Source organism: Muscardinus avellanarius, assembly GCF_963383645.1.
Source record: "Muscardinus avellanarius genome assembly, chromosome: 18".
In the NCBI taxonomy this organism is placed as follows: Eukaryota; Metazoa; Chordata; class Mammalia; order Rodentia; family Gliridae; genus Muscardinus; species Muscardinus avellanarius.
Window position 1 is genome coordinate 37495542 of NC_137804.1, and position 18740 is coordinate 37514281.

The window sequence follows — 18740 nt, forward strand, 5'->3', positions numbered from 1 at the left end:
ACAGGGCCCAGTTTCTGGCCAACTCCAAAATAACTATGCCCCCCTCTTCAGGGGAGCCTGTCCCACTTTGACTGAACTCCAAAGCAATCCCAGAAGGCTCTCTAGAATTGCTGTCAAGGTCTGGTGAGGTCTCCGAGCCCAATGGACACTGTGATGAGCAGATAGTCCCAGAGGGATATCCCTTTTCACCTCCTCAAAGCCCTGGGGTTACTTCTTGCTGGCAAAGCACAAACTTCCACCCTGTGCCATCACCAATTATATGTTGCTGCCTGGAGCTCTTGAAGGAGGCTCTTGGGAGCACAGGAGCCAGTCTGCTCTTGTAGCTGCTTCTGGAGAGCCTGGAGAGGCACACGGGGTGCTAGCAACTCTGGCTGCCCCCAGCTTCCTAGGGAAAAAGGTCCCAGCCCAGCACCAAATACCGCTGGCGAGCAGGAGGGAATGGGGCAGCCCCAGGCCAGCCCCAGCTGCTGTTCCAGTGGCCCCACTCTGCCAGTTTGGGATGGGACCAGGATGGGGACACATTGGCTGAGGCTGCCACGAAGCTGGCAGGAAGTGTGCGGAGCAGGTCCGAAGCGTGCACGTGCTGACAGTGTGGCCAAGGTGGCCGTCCTCCTCCCCCGCCCCAGCCCTCCCCAGTCACTGCCGATTCCGGCAAAACAGCAGAAGCTTCTTATACTCTAGATGCAGGTTACACAGAAGGCCGCACGGCTTAACTCAGGGGTTCACTAATTCTACTGTCTCCATGCAGTCGGGGAAATGGTGGGGCGGCTGGCCCAGCCTGGCTGGCTGCAGTGCCCGCACATGCGTGTGGCCACGTGTGTGTACGCGTGTCTACAAGGACCCTCCCTCCCCGCCTGCGATCCCCTCGCCTCACCCGAAGCCAGATTCGGCCATCTTTGTGGATTCTTCCCTCCCATGTGGCTGGCCCAGGTGGGCTGCCTGCGGCGACCCCGACTGGGGGGGCCCTTGCCTGCCAAGAAGTCCCACCCCCCTCCCTGTTTGTAGGATGAGTGCAGAGGCCCCACCCACCTGCCCGTGCACCAGCCAGACAGGCCTGGGGGGCAGGTGAACGGACGGTTCTAGAAGGCGTCTGGATTTGGGTCCCACTCACTCCTCCCTAACCCCCCTGGACCAGGGCACAGCGACTTCTGGATGCAGCGCACTCCCCAGCAATCCCTCCAACGACGACACAGACAGAAACCTGAAGGGGAGAGGGAGCGTCAGGACCTGTGTGCCTTCCGCCCGTGACATTCCCGGCAGGGAGGCCTGCTCACCTGACAGTCTCCAGGCTTGCCTAGACCCCGTAGAAGGCCGCTAGTCTCTCCTTGAGAAGCGGAGGAAACTGCTCTGAGAACTGCTGCCAGTTCTCCTCCCCGACTTGGTCTTTGAAGCCATGGAGGATCTGTAGTGCAGGAGGAGTGAGGGGTGGGCCAGGGCACAGCCAAACAATGGCCTTGCCCCTGCGTAGCAGTCAGGAGCCGCCCCAGGGACTGACAGGGCTGAGCAAGAGGCTCACCTTATAAAACATGTCCCGAAGGTCATCCTTTGGGCTCACCCAGGAGGCTACAGCATCGCAGAAGAAAATAAAGTCCTGAAACATGACGGATCCCATGTGAGGGGCCGCCCCAGCCAGCCCCCCCCCGCCCTCAGAGCCCAGCTGTCCGACCTGCACGACGCCTCCAGGGTTGACACCAATCATCATGCAGATGCCCCGGAAGGCAGAGTCCTTTTCCTCGTTGTCCCTGATGTTCCTGAGGGACGTGCACCTGCAGGGAGGGAGCACTGGGTCAGGGGACTGAGGCTGGTGCAGTCAATGGAGGGTGGAGGAACCGGGAAATTGGTGGATAAGCCTGGGACAGACATCAAATGGGGATGAGGCAGCGGAAAGGGGTCAGGCCTGCCTGTCCCACCCACCCCGCTCTCCAGGCCGCAGCCCAGCAGGCACGCACCAAGGCCGGATGAACTGCTGCAGCATAGGTGCCACCTCCTGGGGGCACACGTAGCCCAGGCGGCCGATGGTGATGGCTGGAATGGCAGAGGGACTCGTCAGGCGACCTGCAACCCCGAGCGGCCCCGGGACGGTACGTGGCGGGGCCTCTGGCACCAGGCACCAAGCCCCGCCCCACGGGCCCCAGGGGAATGGCTGCCTCAGCCAGCTGAATGCCCAGTTTGGCCCAGTCAGGGTCCCCTCCCCTCAGCCTGGGTCTCTTTCCAGTTCTCCCCAGAGCCAGCATTTTTCTTGGGCGGTTCCCAGAATCCCTTCCCAGGTGCTTCCACAAACCCTCACTGGTTCTTTGGCAAGGCCTTTAGTGAGTCCCCTCCCAGTCCAGAACTCTACTCCAGGAGGGGAGCAAGGGAGCAGGAGCCCAGGCCTGGCACCCACCTGTGTTTTCCAGCAGCGTCTTGGGTGTGTTGGGCCGGTTAATGATCTCCACCAGGTTGTTAAGAACCATTTGCACGTAGGGCTGCATCTCTGCCCCTAGGGAAGAGCCAATCAGAGTGCAGTACTCTGCCACCCACAGTGAGCCAGTTAGGGATGAGGCACCTTTTCTTCACTGACCCCAGCTCCACCTAGAGGCTGGTTGTTCCCAAATGTTGAGGGAACAAAGGACCTTCTCTGACTACTCCCCAGCCCAGGATTCATAGCCAGTCAGAGACGGACCCATTCGCCATACACACCAGAGGCTTCCCTGGAATCCCCCACTGGACACCATGAGACCACTCTGTCCAAGGGTAGGAAACCCTTAGAGGCATCCTCTTTTCTTTTTTCCGTGGTACTGGGGATGGAACCCAGGGGCATTCTACCTCTGAGTTACACCCCCAGCCACACACACACACACACACACACACACACACACACACACACATATTTTTTTTTTTTTTTGAAACAGGGTCTCACTGAGTTGTAGAGTGCCTCACTGAGTAGCTGAGGCTGGCCACGAATCGTGATCCTTCTGTCTTAGCTGGGATTACAAGCATGCGCCACCACGCCCAGCAGAGGCATCCTCTTGACCCTGGCTCCCATTCCCCAGGCCTGGAACAGACCAATGGGGAGAGGTACGGCCAGTCCACTTGCAGCAACTCACCCATCTGCATGCATATCTCCCCAATGGCCCAGGTGGCATTGTTGCAGACAGAGATGAATTCAGGGTTTAGATTGGTACCCAGGATTGGCATGAATTCAGCTGGAGGGGAGAAAGAAGTATGGTAAGCAGGAAGGCTAGGCAGGGCCGGCTGTCATGACAGACCAGGCAGGCCCATCAGACAGTACGAATACATCCCAGTTCGGTCACAGTGCTCCCGGGGCATGAGTCCATCACTTGGGCCAGGGCTACAGTCACAAGTAGAGGACAAGGTGAGTTCTTACCAATACAAGGCTTGACATGGATGAAGCAAGCTTTGGTGAGGTCTCCCAGGAGGGCAAAGGAGCTTTGCCGGACCTCAGGCATGGAGTCCTGGGGGTACAAGAGGGTCAGCATGGCAGGGCTCCCCTCCACTACCCAGCAGAGCAGAGGAAGCACAGTCCTTGGTATACATCCTGAACATGAGCACTGAGGCCAAGGCTAAGTTCTACCTTCTTGTGGGGGCCGAGTGTGGCTCCATGTGCTTTGCCTAGCATGCTGGCCCTGGGTTCCGTACCTAGCACTGCAAAAAAAACCCCTACTGAATGTATATCCCCCCATTATTGCCTAAATAATACTATACAACCTTTTCACTACATTGCAGAGGGCCTCACTAGGCAGCTCAGGCTGCAATCCTCCCATCTTAGCCTCTGATACTGGGATTGCAGGCATGTGTAGTACAACCATTTACATCGCATTTATATTATACTTGGAGCCATCTAGATACCCAGGACAACTGCACTGGAGAGGAGCTTGTGTTTCCTTTTTTTTTTTTTTTTTTTTGGTGGTACTGGGGATAAAACCCAGGAGCATTCTACCTCTACACCCCCAGCCCCATTTTTTATTGCAGAGGGCCTCACTAAGTAGCTGAGGCTGTCCGCGAACCATGATCCTCCAGTCTCAGCCTCCTGAATGCTGGAATTACAAGCATCTGCCACCACGCCTGAGGTTCCACTTTTTTTCTTCTTTTTTGCAGTAATGAGGAGAGAACCCAGAGGCACTCTGCCACTGGACAACATTCCAGACCTTTTTATTTTGAGACAGGGTCTTGGCTAAGTTGCCAAAGAGGGCCTCAAATTTACAATCCTTTCGTCTCACCTCCTGAGTAGCTGGGATTACGGGCATGTGCCACTGTGCCCAGCTCAGAAGCTTTTTGATAAGGCCCCCTTTCCACGATGTCCTTTGTGCACAATCGTGGTCACGAGTCCTCCAGGGCGGCCTGCACAGGCTGCTGAGTGTGGCTGCTGGCCAAGTAAAGGCCTGCTTCCCTGCCATCAGGGGCGGTAGGTGTAGGAAGCAACCTGTATGGATGGTCCACCTACCTGCATACACTGGAAGAGTAGTGTCATGATGTTGCTTCGGGCCACCAGCTGCTCCACATGGCCACCCAGGCCCTCGGCCAGGCCACTGAGCAGATCCAGGGCCACAATCATGAAGTCCTTGTCTGGAGCCTCATACTGCTCAGGGTGCTGGGTGTACATCTGGATGGGGAAGGGAATGGGGATGGGTCAGGGGGAGTCTGAGCGGTGGCAGCAGCACAGACGAGCAGGGGTCAAGGGGTGCTCACCATAGCCTGGGCCAGCGTCTTCTGCACCAAGGTGACACAGCGCTGGTAGACAGGCTCACAGTAGGGCAGAAAGCCGCTCTGCAGGGCGGTGGCCACTGACGACAGGCACTGGTGGGGGAAGACGGTTGGGGAGGTGAACTCAGACAGGGCTCACGGGCGGGGGAGGACCTGGGCCCACTCACCTCCAGCAGGGGGAAGAGGTCCTTGTCTTCATCCTTGAGCTCGTTCCACTTCTGGATCAACGGGGGCATGAGCTTCTGGATGTACTCCTGGAGGGGGAGCGGGAGGTTGGCCTCTCGGGGGAAGCCTGAAGCTCAGAAAGTCCAGCAAGGCCTCACCACACAGCCAGACCTCCCGGCCCTCCTGGCTTTTCTCAGCTGTCTGTCTGGGGTACTTTCTCCCCTACCCAACCTTCCCCACGAGAATCCTGAGCTGGGGCCTCCTGATTCCCGCAGGCCCTTGTACTCTGGGCACAGCACTCACCACACTGTGTCCTGTCTGTCTCCCCCACTAGAATGGGAGCATGACAAGGGCAGAGATCAGGTGGGTCTGTCTGCCTGTCCAGGTCTTGGCCACGGAGTGGGGAGGAGGGCCACTCTGGGGTCTCACCGGCTGGTTGAGGTGGTGGCCCACGGAGTCAGCCAGAGTGCCGATGGCATCGTAGAGGATGAGCAGGTTCTTGTGCTGGTACTTGCCAAAGGCGAAGACAAGGGTATCTAGGATGTAGCTGAGGTAGGGCACCAGCTCTGTGCAGGCCTCCTCCTCCAAGGTGGCGAAGGCACTGGCAGGAAGATGGGATGGAGGTCTTAGTGGACCACGGCAGGTGGCACTGGGCCACGGTTGGGAAGGACCCACATAGGATCAGCCAGTACGAATACAAGACAAATCAGGGCTAAGTCAGCCGTCAGAGTTGTCATCATTTCCCAGAGAGCAGCCAGGGCTGGGAGCCAGGCGGGTCAGGGGCCAGGGTCACCTGCAGGCAGCCTCCTGCACTCTCTTGTTGCCATCCAGGATGCGCTTGAGCAGTTCTGTCATGAGAGGCTTGAGGTGCATGTCGGGAGGCTGGCTGACCACCCAGTGGGCGTAGCGGCTCAGCGTCCAGCAGGCGATGGAGCGGACCAGGGCCTTCTTGTCTGACAGGCACTGGATGAGATGTGGGATCAGCTCGGGCAGGTAGGGCACCATGCCCTGCATGCAGCCTACAGCGACCAAGAGACAGGAAGGGACAGTTTGGCTGGGGCCCAGAGCAAGGCTGACCCCAGCTGAGCCCAGGGCCACTTATTTTTATTGAGAAAAGGATCGGCCCCACCTAACAGATGGAGAAACTGAGGCTCAGAGGTTAAACCACTGGCCCAGGATATTCTCACAGAGCCCATGAAAGGGAGGGCAGGAGGGGAAGCAGAGGGAGTAAAACCATGGCATCTGGGGGCAGTGTTACCAGTGAATCCTGGATCAGAATCTACAAGGTGGCAACCCATATGCCAGGCATGTGGTGGACCACTGAGTTATACCCTCAGCCCACTTCAGACAAGTTTTTACAAGCTCTCCAGGTAGGGGGTTCCTGCTGCCCTGTCCAAAAATTTTAGGACAGTTCTAGGGAGCCTGAAGACCATGCCAATTACAACACACTATGTTCAACACGGGGAAACGCCATCAAGGCATGCTTCCGATTCTGGTAGGGCAGCCTGCCCCTGGCACTGCCTGGGCCGGCTCCCAAGGCTCCAGCCAACATGAGGGTCAGAGGGGAGGCCAGGTGGACACCTCCGTGGGCGTGGGTGGGCGGAGGACTTACCCTCAGCAATGGCACCCAGCACCAGGATGCCGGACTCTTTGACTACCCACTCGGGGTGGAACAGGAGGCCCTTGAGCAGGGGGAGAAGGTGAGGCAGCAGTTCTTCCCGGAAGACATTGGCAAGGACATCGAGGGCAGCTGCTGAGCACTTCCCTGGAAGAGGAGTTGAGGGGCAGAGTCAGGGAGACCCATCAGGCAGGTGGCTGGCCTTCCTGGTGACCCTCCCTACACCCCAACCAGAGACTGGCCAGCTTTTTGGCTTTCTTTTCTTGGGGGAGTATTTTTGGTACTGGGGATTGAACCCAGGGGCATGCTACCTCTGAGCTACAACTCCAGCTCTAACTTATTTCTTTTGAAGCAGGATCTTGTTAGGTTGCTAGTCTCGCTGAGTTGCTGAGGCTGGCTTTGGCCCTGCGATCCTCCTGAGATTGTAGGCGTGCACCACGGCACCTGGCTGTGATCGGTCCTTCATTCACAGTCTGCTCCCCACCAGCTTCTAATCACCTCCTGAATGGGAACCCGGGGCCTGCCACCGCACCCCCAGGGCGGGGCCACGCACTCAGATTCCAGTCAGACAATGCGTCGTCATCATCATCATCTTCTGCATCATCAGAGCCATCCGGCCGCTCAGCCTCATGGGGCAGCGTCACTGTACGCGACTTGTGGAAGCGGGGCTTGATGTCCTGCTCGCTGTCCGGGACCGCTTCATCCTCCTCCACATCCCCCTAGGGACCGGGCCAGCAGATTATTCAGCACTACAGGGAGAACCCAGCCCCAACACGTCTTCCCTAGAAGACCCATGCCCGGCATCGCTGGACCCTGCCTGACCTTGAGAAGGATGATGTCAATTTCTGAGTACTTCATCCCATTTACGAGGATGGGGATCAACCTGTCAGGAGAGAGGCTGTTCATCCGGGTGCAGGGGCCCTGCTTGGGGACCACAGCCTGGGGAGAGGGAAGCAGAGGCATGGGCAGCAGTGTCCACAAGGGGCACACTGCAAAGCGTGCGAGTACCATGCATCCTGCACCCATTCGTTTCCCTTTGGAGAATTAATTACCCAACACATTTTCAGCCACCACAATTAGGTGATATCACCTAGCAGCCTGTGTGGACTGCCCTAAGGTACTCAGAGGCGAACTGGGCGTGGTGGCGCATGCTTGTAATCCCAGTATATGGGACGCTGAGATAGGAGGATAGCAGGTTCACAGTCAGGCTCAGCAACTTAATGAGGCCTCCACAATTTAGTGAGACTGTGTTCTAAAATAAAGAATAAAAAATAGGGCTGGAGGTATAGCTTAGAGGTAGAATGCCCCTGGGTTCCATTCCCAGTACTACAATAAAATAAAATAAAATAAAATAAAATAAAATAAAATAAGCTCTGAGTCCAAAATAAAGAATAAAATATAGGGCTGGGGGTATAGCTCAGAGGTAGAATGCCCCTGGGTTCAATCTTCAGTACAGAAGGAAAAAAAAAAGCTGGGCATGGTGGCATACACTTGTAACCGCTGTACTTGAGAGGCTGACATAGAAGGATTATAGGTTCATGACCAGCCTCAGCTACTTAGTAGGCGCTCTGCAACTTAGTGAGACCCTGTTTCAAAATAAAAAATGGGGCTGGGGGTACAGCTCAGAGGCAGAATGCCCCTTGGTTCAATCCCAAGTTCTGCAAAAAAAAAAAAAAAAAAAAAAAAAAAAAGTTCTGAGCCGAGCCATGCCAGGCATGGTGGCACACACCTATAATCCCAGTACTTGGGAGGCTGAGACAGGAGGACCACAAGTTCAAGGACAGCATCAGCAACTTAATGAGACCCTTGTTTTCATAAAAATAAAATAGGGAGCTGGGCATGGTGGCACAGACTTGTAATCCCAGCACTTGGGAGGCTGAGACAGGAAGATTGCACAGGTTTGAAGCCAGCCTCAGCTACTCAGTGAGGCTCTCAAAAACTTAGTGAGACCCTATTTCCAAATAACGTATAAAGTAAGTCTGGGAGTATAGCCCGGAGGTAGAAAAGCCCCTGAGTTCCAACCCCAGTACCACGATAAAATAAAATAAATAAAATAAAATAAAATAAGGGATAGGAGTGTAGCTCAAAGGTAGAATGCCCCTGGGTTTAATCCTTGGCACCACACACAAAAAAAAATATATATAGTGCTGGGGGCTTGGAAGTAGAATGCCCCTGGGTCCAATCTCTAGTAACACCACACAAACACATGCGCACACACACACACACACACACACACACACACACACACACTCGGGGCACATTGGGACATGTTCATCATCTCAGTATTTGGGAGGCTGAGACAGGAGGGTCACAGGTCAGAGGACGCCCTCAGCGAGAATCTCAGTAGGGTACAGCTCAGAGGCAAAATGGCTCTGGGTCCATCCTAGTGCCACAATAAATATGTAAATGAATCATGTATGCAGGATTAAAGTAAAATGACAGAAGGTGTGGACTGCAGCAGGTGCAGAAGGTGATCAATCAAAAGGGAGGCAGATGCACCACGAAGGGTGGAGGTTAGGGTGGGCCAGGGCAGAGGCTGCACTCACTGGACCAGATGGGAGGCCAGAACTTCCTTGCAGATGGGCTGCTCGGCCAGCGTCAGCCAGAATTCACAGGCCTCGAGGGCCACGTTCTCATCATGGTCCTGGGTCCTCTGCAGCATGTACTGGGGTAAAGGGGGAGAGACTGAAGCCTAGCCCAGCTACAAGTGGCTCCCAAACCCCTTAATAGCTGTCCACCTGCCTGCCTGGGCCGGCCTTGGTCATGCACACCTGGATAATGCTGTGCATATGGGGGATGAGCCTGTCAATCCGCACTTCCAGAAGCATCACCAGGGCACGGCACACATTTTTCCGCACTTCAGGGTCATCATCCACGGCCAGGGCAAACAAGTGCTGCAGGGAAGAGCAGGATCAGCTCTCAGAGGCCCATGGCCACTCACTGTCCTACCCCAGCCCTGCAGCTCACCTCGATGAAGGTGTCAATGTTGTCCATCAGTGCCTGGGCCCGGTCCATGATGAACTGGTTCACACAGGCGATGGCATGGGACCTGAAGGGATAAAGGCATGGGGTCAGCTCTGGCCTCACTTGCTCCAAGCCCCTTGCCCTCGTGTGCCCTGAGGAGCTGAGCCCACCGTATTTTGGGACTGCAGTGCTTGAAGAACTGCAGGAACTTGGGGATCATGATGTTCAGGGGCCTGTTGAGCGCATCACTATCCAGAAGCTCTGAGGAGTCTTCACAGATCTTCTGCAGGGCTCCAAAGGCTCCCTGTATGGAGAGGAGAGGAGAGGAGAGATGGGTGTGAGTCCCCATCTGGGCTAGGTCCCTGCTTGGGTGGGCCACAGCTGGCCTCCTACCTCACAGGTGTTGTAATCCTCCGAGTTGAGCAGGTTGCACAGCTGGGGCAGCAGCTCAGGCCACATCTGCAGCTCACCCTTGGAAGCGATGGTGGTGATGAGAATACCTGGGGCAGCCGGGAAGCACGCTGCCTCAGGCTGGGTGGGCACTGGCTCCAGCTTTCCCTGTGCTACCCTGCTAAGTCCTGAAACTTCCAGGCCTCATTTTTTTTTTTTTTCCTTTCTTTTGCAGTGCTGGGATGGAACTTAGGGCCGCATACATGCTAGAGAAGTGCTCTGCCTTTGAGCACCACCCCAGCCCTGGGTACACATGGTGTTCACTGACTCAGCTTACATCCTCGGGGCCTGTGAGCAAGCCATTCCAGCCCCCGGGAGGCAGCCTGAAATAAACAGTAGGATCCCTGCCCCTGGAGATGAAAAGAGGATGTAAGGTAGGGAGACGTAAAAAGAACCAGGAAGCCACATGCCAGGGGCCAAGGGGGGAAATACAGCAAAAGACGCTACACAGAGGCCAGCAATTTCATTTATTTATTTACTGGTACTGGGAATTGAACCCAAGGACATTCTACCTCCAAGCTACAGATGCAGCCCTGTTTTATTTTTTATTTGAAACAGTCTTGCTAAGTTGCTATGGCTAGGCTTGAACCTGCAATCCTCCTATCAGCAACCCAAGTATAAGGAGTAGACGTGGACAGCATCAGGCCGGGCAGCAGCCATTTTAAACTGGGTAGCTACAGCAGGCCTCACTGATGGGGCATCTTGACATGGGAACAAGACCTGAGGGAGGTGAAACCGGTCAGGGAAGAAGCATCAAGGTCCCTACAGAGGGAGCATCCTAGGCAGAGACTGGGCAGTGCAAAGGTCCAGGGGCAGGACCAGTGAGGGGGCCACGGGGCAAGAAGAAGGGGGAACTATGGGAAGAGGTGATGGGGACAAGTGTGCAAGGCTCGGAGCCTCACAGAGAATTTGCTGTCTATTAGAAATCTAAGAAGCCAGGCACAATGGCTCACACTTGTAATCCCAGTACTTGGAAGAGTGAGACAAGAGGATCACAGGTTCAAAGCCAGCCTTGGCAAGTTAGTGAGACTCTGTTTAAAATTAAGAAAGAGTCGGGCGTGGTGGTGCACACTTATAATCCCTGCGCTTGGGAGGTGGAGACAGGAGGATCGCACAGGTTCAAAGCCAGCCTTGGCAAGTTAGTGAGACTCTGTTTAAAATTAAGAAATAGCTGGGCGTGGTGGTGCACGCTTGTAATCCCTGTGCTTGGGAGGTGGAGACAGGAGGATCGCACAGGTTCAAAGCCAGCCAAATAAATAATATAAAATAGGAAGCCGGGCATGGTGGCACACGTTTGTAATCCCCATCCCCGTGCTTGGGAGGCTGAGACAGGAGGATTGGGCAGGTTCGAAGCTAGCCTCAGCTGGCTTAAGAGACCCTGTTTCCAAATAAAATATAAAATAGGTGTGGGAGTGTAGCCCGGAGGTAGAAGGCCCCTGGGTTCCATCAAATAAATAAATAAATTTGGTACCACCAAATAAATAAATAAAAAATAAAAATAATTTAAAAATCAGGCTGGAGGTATAACTTGGAAGTAGAATGCCTCTGGGGTTCAATCCCCAGTACCAAAAAAAAAAAAAAAAGAAAAGAAAAAAAGGAAAAAAAAAGGGAAAAAGATAAGAGCAAAGCATGCATGGTGGTACAGGCCTGTACGCCTGTAGTCTCAGTACTTGGGAGGCTGCGACAGGTGGATCCCAGGTTTGAGGACAACCTTAGCAATTTAGCGAGACCATGTTTGCAAATAAAAAATAAAATAGGGCAGGGGGTGTAACTCAGAGTTAGAATTCTTCTGGCCTCTCAATCCCCAGCACCACACACACACACAAACAATAAATAAAGCCTAGGACAAAATCCAATCTGAGGCAAGGGAGACCAGCCGAGTAAAGGTGCTGTCAAGGCAGACATCACTGAATGCCACAAGATGGCAGTGTTTCCTAGAAGGTGAAGCCAGCACCACTTGACTCCCAAGAGTAGAGAAAGGCACAGGTTCACAGCCAGCCTCAGCTACTTAGTGAGGCCATCTGCAACTCAGTGAGATCCTGTTTCAAAATAAAGAATAAGACAAGTGTGGTGGCGCACGCTTGTAATCCCCGTGCTTGGGAGGCTGAGACAGGAGGATCGCACAGGTTCAAAGCCAGCCTCAGCTACTTAATAGGTCGGGGAGTAGAGAAAGCCTCTGGGTTCCACCCCCAATACCAACAAAAAAGGGGGGGGGAGGGGGGCAGGGGTAACTACAATGCACAAATTAAAAAAAAAAAAAAAAAAAAAAACAGCCGGGCGTGGTGGCGCACGCTTGTAATCCCCGTGCTTAGGAGGCTGAGACAGGAGGATCGCACGGGTTCGAAGCCAGCCTCAGCTACTTAATGAGGTTCTCAGCAACTTAGTGAGACCCTGTTTCCAAATAAAATATTAAAAAGGTCTGGGAGTATAGCCTGGAGGTAGAAAGCTTCTGGATTCTACCCCCAGTACCACCAAAAAAAAAAAAAAAAAAAAAGTAGATGAGGGTGCAGAAAAAAACAAAGGTGGGGATATAGCTTGGAAGTAGAATGCCCCTGGGTTCAATCCCCAGTACTGGGGGAAAAAAAAAAAGAGAGAGAAAAAGAAAAGTGCTAAGAATCTGGGCCAGACCATGATACAGATGCCTCTCACCCATCTGTGAACCTGGCCACATCACATAACCTCTGTCCTGGGTGCTTGGACCTTAAGGAAAATAAAGAACACCAACCTTAAAGGCAGGCATAGAAGAACATGCCTGTAATCACAGTGCTTGAGAGGCTGAGACAAGAGAGTCGCAGGTTTGAGGCCAGAACACAGTAGATTAATGAAACCCGTTTCAAAATAAAGAAAAAAATAGGTCTGAGAGTGTAGCTCAAAAGTAGAACACCTCTGGGTTCGATCCCCAGTACTACAAAAACAAAACACTAGTCTTAGTTCTACACAGTAAGGCTGGCCTCTTAACTATAGCTACTCAGGAGGCTGAGGCATGAGGATCTGATTTAAGGAGAGCCTGAGCAATTTATCAGAGATCCTGTGTCAAAATTAAAATGACTGGGCCGGGTGTGGTGGCGCACACTTGTAATCCCCGCACTTGGGAGGCTGGGACAGGAGGATCGCACAGGTTCAAAGCCAGCCTCAGCTACTGAGTGAGGCTCTCAGCAACTTAGTGAGACCGTTTCCAAAATAGGTCTGGGAGTATAGCCCGGAGGTAGAAAAGCCCCTGGGTTCCACTCCCAGTACCACAAAAAAATAAGTAAAATAAAAATAAAAATGACCGGGGGTGTAATTCAGTCTTAAGAGTGCCCCCGGGTTAAATCCCCACAACTGCAAAAATAAATACATAAGATCACCAGCTTCCTAAGGTTACTGGGAGCCTTCGATGATTTAGTCTAAGTACCGTCATCCTATGGGGGACTGGTTCTAGGATACAACCTCAGAATATCAATCTCAAGTCCCTCTGCAGAATATGGCCTAGTATTTGTAGAGAGCTTTCACACATCCTCCCAAACACTCTGCACTGTGCATGAGAGCGTGTGTGTGTGTGTGTGTGTGTGTGTGTGTGTGTGTGTGTGTGTGTGGTGTACTGAACCTGGGGCATTCTACCACTGAGCTACAACTCCAACTGGTTTTTATTTTTTAGAAAAAGGGTCTCACTAGCCGGGTGTGGTGGTGCACGCTTGTAATCCCAGCATTCGGGAGGCTGAGACCAGAGGATCGCAGTTCACGGACAGCCTCAGTTACTTAGGTCCTTTGCAACTCAGTGAGACTGTTTCAAAATAAAGAATAAAAAAATAGGGCAGGGGCTGTAGCTCAGAGGTAAAATGCCCCTGGGTTCCATCCCCAGACCCGAAAAAAAAAAAAAGGGTCTCACTGCCTGGCATGGTGGCTCAGGCTTGAAATCCCAGCACTGGGGAGGCGGAGACTGGAGGATCAGGGTTTGCAGATAGCCTCTACTACTTAGGCATTTTGCAACTCAGTGAGACTGTATCAAAAAAATAAAAAGACTAAAAATTAGGGCTGGGGTGTATCTCAGAGGTACAATGCCCTGGATTTCATCCCCAGTACCACAAAAAAAAAAAAAAAAAAAAAAAAGGGTCTCACTAAGTTAAAGCTGGCTTTGAACCTGTGATCCACCTGTCTTAGCCTCCCAAGTACAGGGATTGCAGGTATGCGCCATCATGCCTGGCCTCCAGCCAATTCTCAGCATCCTCTGTAACTTCCTTGGTCAGCCTTCTGAGACTCAGAACAGTGTCCATTAACTCATTTACATTGCATCTGAATCGCTATTGGTGACAATTAACAAAGGACTGTCCCTGCACGGGCAGGGAGTCCTGCTAGGCCCTTAATACTAAGAACAGGACCTGTCACAACATTCTGGACACTGAGTCACTATCTCCAAATAAGAATGGCCATTTCAAAGCCGGGCGTGGTGGTACATGCTTGTAATCCCATGATTTGGGAGGCTTTGACAGGAGGATCGCAGTCCGAGGACAGCCTCAGCTACTACTTAGTGAGACCCTTTTTCAAAAAAAAATAGGGCTGGGATGGTGCTCAGAGGTAGAATGCCTCTGCGCTCCACCCCCAGTACCTAAAAAAAAAAGAATGGCCCTTTCCAAAGGGAGAGGCTCTCTATACCGCCCGAATCCTTCCCCAACTCTGCCACTCACCACTCAGGTCCCTTAACACCCCAGAGCCTCAGTTTCCTCACCTGTCCAATGGCAACAGTTAACAGTGCTACCACACAGAATGCTGGAACCTTTGAGAGCAAGCCCCTGAACACACTGAGCGGCTTCCTGGCCCAGAGCCTCTGAGCCGACCCCTGTTGCCCTCCTGGTTCAGGGCCTCTGAGCCGACCCCTGTTGCCCTCACCGATGGTGGCCCGGATGAGCGAGGAGGCGTCGCCAATGTTGTTGAGACACTCCTGCTTGATGAAGTCGGCCACGGGCGGCGGGAAGCTCTGGTAATGCGCCTTCACGTTGTTCTTAAGGATGAGGCCGCTGAGCGAGCGTGTCGGCTCATCTGAGGGGAGAAGTCTGGGGTTCAGGAGGTCACGGGGAAAGCGGGGTGCAGCTCACGTGAGGGGCGCACAGGGCATACCTTCTGATTTGAGTCTGGTCAGGACGAAGATCAGGTAGTTGTTGAAGTCAGGGAACTGGTTGAGCTGTTTGAGTTTCTGCTAGACTGTTAAGGGACCTGGAGACAGGTGGCTTCCCCAGGCAGGGTGCCCTCACGGCCACACAGCGGAGGGCACATGTGACTAATGGGACCAGGCTGCAGTTCCTAGAATCCCACTCATCCACCACTAGGTCCAGAACACCTCAGAGCATTTCAGGTAACCCAAACTCACACATGGACCAGTGCTGAGTGACTGAGCGTCTCCCCTGAGCCCCTGCTTCTGAAGACTCTGCCAGAAGAGAAGAGGGCAGAGAGCCCTGATGCCCTGAAGGTAGCAGCTGATACTCAGCACTACTCACTAAGCAGTCCAATTTTGCCTGCTTAAAAAAAGGGGAGACAAGGTGCATAGGCACAAGAGTAGTCCCAGCAACTCAGAAGGCTAAGACAGAGCCGGGCGTGGTGGGGCACGCTTGTAATCCCCGCGCTTGGGAAGCTGAGCAGGAGGATCGCACAGGTTCAAAGCCAGCCTCAGTTACTTAGTGAGGCTCTCAGCAACTTAGTGAGACCCTGTTTCCAAATAAAGTATAAAATAGGTCTGGGAGTATAGCCTGGAGGTAGAAAAGCCCCTGGGTCCCACCCCCAGTACCACACACACAAAAAAAAGCTAAGACAGAATCACAAGTTTAAGGTCAGACTCAGCAACTTAGCAAGACCATGTCTCAAAACCAAAAGCAGAAAGGGCTGGGGGGTGTAGGTCACAGGTAGAGCATCTGTAGTTTCAGGCCCCAGTACCACACTCAGAGTGGATGACTGGGTTAGCTCTGTGGCAGAGTGCCCCTTAGGCAAAGCCCTAGGTTCTATCCCTAGCAACTCCAAAAAAGAAATCCCAAAGTTTCAAGTGAAAGCTATTAATGATTTAAAGATTGACAAAATTTAACTTATATTTTGAACATTCAATTGAAACAAAAGTTAACCACGAAGCCTAAACAAAACCCAGTGCCCACTCAAGGTGCCCCCTCACCTGGGGCCACACCCCCCCATTCTGATAGGACAGGTTAAACACAAATCTGCAGGGGCTAGAGTTCCCATCCTGGCTCCACTTTTTACTTGCTGCCATCCTGGGTTAGACCTTCTGCCTCTCTAAGCCTGGACGTCCCCATGTGTAAAATGGGGAGAGTAAAAGCACCTAATTCAATATTTAAAGGAATAAGCACTCAATGAACACTGGATATTTTCAATATTTCCATAGTAATCCCTGTCACTCTGGGAATGGGATCCAGATTCTAATCTGTAATTCTCTGTCCAGGTCACGCTGTCTTTCCCACAGCAGAAAGTCTGGAGGATCAGAAACTGGTCCCCTCCCTCTCTGGCCATCAGGAGCTGCTGCAGACATCTGTCAGGTTCCCCCAGCCCCAGCCCCGGAAGGAAGGAAGGATACATCCTGCACGACGCGCTGAGTGGCTGTGTTGGGCGACTGCGAGTCTTTGAGCAGCTGCAGGACCTGCTGCAGGCCCTGCTCGTCTGGCTGCCAGTCCATGGCGCAAGGCGAGCTGCAGGGGTAGGGGCCGGGGTCAGCGCTGGATCCCTGGGGCTCCGCGTGAGAGCCGGGTTGAGTCCCCGAGGCAGTGGCAGCTGCCTGACGGCGGGAGCGCCCTCGGCGGACAGGCGGAGGCCGCCGATCCACGCCCGCCCAAGTGCGGGGTCCCCTCCAGCTGCGCCATCCCCGGCCACGCAGTCGCGAGCTCGGGAGGGCAGGTGGGGGAACATGGAAGCGGGCCACGGGAGGCGGTAGTGCTCGGCGGATCCTCATCGGACCCAACCTGGAGCCGTCTTCCCAAGGCGGCCCATGCCGCCGCCGCCCCCGGCTGCGGGCCCTAAGGCTTCCGCCTCCCTCGCAGCCACTGGGCGAGGGCCCACCCTCCTCCACATCCAGGGGCCCCGCCCCAGACCGCGATAGCGCCCCGGCCCCCGTGGTCTCCCTTGTACAGGCACAGTCTCTGAAAATTCCCCTTCCCACGAAACCAGGCCCTCAAGCTCCGCAAATCCCAGCCGTCTCCTGCCCCGGTCAGTTCCCCGAGTTCCTCAAGGTGCACCGTCCGGAGGCGCTGCGATCATCCAGACCCCGGTCTCCTCCCCTAGTCCGGCCCTTCGAGCTCAGCGGATGCCAGACGCCCCCTTTGTGGCCTGGCCGGACCCGGTCCAGCGATTCCCCTTGATCAGCCCCGAAACAATCGCCAGCTAGGTCTAGGTGGCCTCTTCGAATGACAGCCGGCCAAGCCCGCTCAACCCGCAGCAGAAGCCCCCTGGACCGTCCCCGCCGCTGCCCCAATCAGGTCTGGCCAAGCCTCTCCCCTCCCCTCCCACCCTCCACCCCATCCAGCAGTAACTCGTACTGACGGATCTCTGCTGACTCCCCAATCAAGTTCCGCCAAGCGCCCCCCCACGAACCCGAACCCCCCTCCGTCAGATCCCTGCAGTTCCCCCCAGTTAGGCCTGGCTCAACACCCCCCGAGGCACTCCCCTCAAGGGATGCCAGCGCCGCCGCCAGGCGACCCAGACCCAGCAGAACCAGAGCCCTCTAGGCCGAAGTCTGACGCCCCTCCCTGCCAGGGCCCAACGAGCCCCCCCAACTTTCAATGCGGCCTCCCCCAATCAGACCCAACCAAGCCCCGCCGAGGCAGGCCCCCACACACACCCGTTCCTCGCGACGTCCCCCAATCAGGCCCTAAGCAGTCCCCGGCCGCGTCCCCCAATCAGATCCCCTCCAGCCCGACCCCGGCCGCCCCACTGGCCCGCTTCTCTCGGCACCGGGACCTGGCCCGGCGCGGAGGCCCCACCCCCGAGCGCGGCGGCTTCCCCCTCCCCCGCCCGGCCCGTTCTCCCAGCCTCGCGGATCGGGCCCAACCGGGTTCCCGGCCTGGCCCGGCCCGGCGCGGCCCCGACGGCCGGGTGCGCATGGAGCAGGCCCAGGGCCGGGCGCGGGCCGGGCTAGCGGGAGCCGAGCGGGCCCGGCTCTGAGAGAGGCCCACTTACCGGCCCCGGCGGCGCCTGGCGCTGCGGCTTCTCCTGAGCCTCGCGCGGAAGGAGGGAGCCAAAGAGAGGGAATAAAAAAGAAAACGCGGCCCTACGTGAGCCGCCGTGGCTTCCGTAGTCCGTTCAAACTGGCCCAGCCCAGCCAATTGGAAGGCGCCGCCATCGCACGTGACCTGGCACTGGGCGACCCGGGCCCAGCCAGAGCCGGGTCACGTGACAGAAGAGCTGCCGCCTCTGTCGGCCTCTCTAGACCGTAGGTCCTCCCAGCGTCTTGTTTTCTCAGCATTTCACGCCCAGAGTTCTTTGCTGGGGCCACTATTTGGTAGCGAACTGGGACTCTTGCTCTGTGATGGATCTGGGAACTCCTCGGCTAGAGCCAAGTGCACCCTTATCCTCCTAAGAATTTAACTGTTCCCCTTCCCGCCCATCCGAGGGTACTTAGGAGTACCCTGTGTGCGCACACAGGCAGAGGGACTGAGCTTGGGGCGGACTTTATACCCCAGAGACAAAGCAAGTCAAACCAAGGGAGTGCCGGCCAGAGTTCCTAACCTAAGCCACCGCTCCCACTTTGTGTGATTTTCTTTTTCCAATGTGATACAAGGAAATGGAAAAAGCCATAAAGATATTTATATATATATAATTTTTTTTCAGTACTTGGGATGGAACCCAGGGGCATTCTACCTCCGAGCTACAC

The 18740-nt window shown here is 54.8% G+C and overlaps 1 protein-coding gene across 1 annotated transcript; it reads right to left on the reverse strand.

Moving 5' to 3' along the window:
* Positions 1–1294: 1294 nt before the first annotated feature.
* Positions 1295–16823, reverse strand: TNPO2 (transportin 2; the record flags this gene model as incomplete). Its single annotated transcript, XM_080715382.1, has 22 exons — positions 1295–1402; positions 1517–1766; positions 1950–2055; positions 2384–2479; positions 3087–3185; positions 3368–3455; positions 4445–4603; positions 4690–4797; positions 4872–4958; positions 5299–5470; positions 5663–5888; positions 6482–6634; positions 7041–7206; positions 7310–7370; positions 9034–9152; positions 9259–9381; positions 9455–9536; positions 9622–9755; positions 9845–9951; positions 14768–14917; positions 14996–15071; positions 16452–16823. 22 exons carry the CDS (start codon positions 16821–16823, stop codon positions 1295–1297), a joined length of 3042 nt encoding a protein of 1013 aa, XP_080571508.1.
* Positions 16824–18740: the final 1917 nt, after the last annotated feature.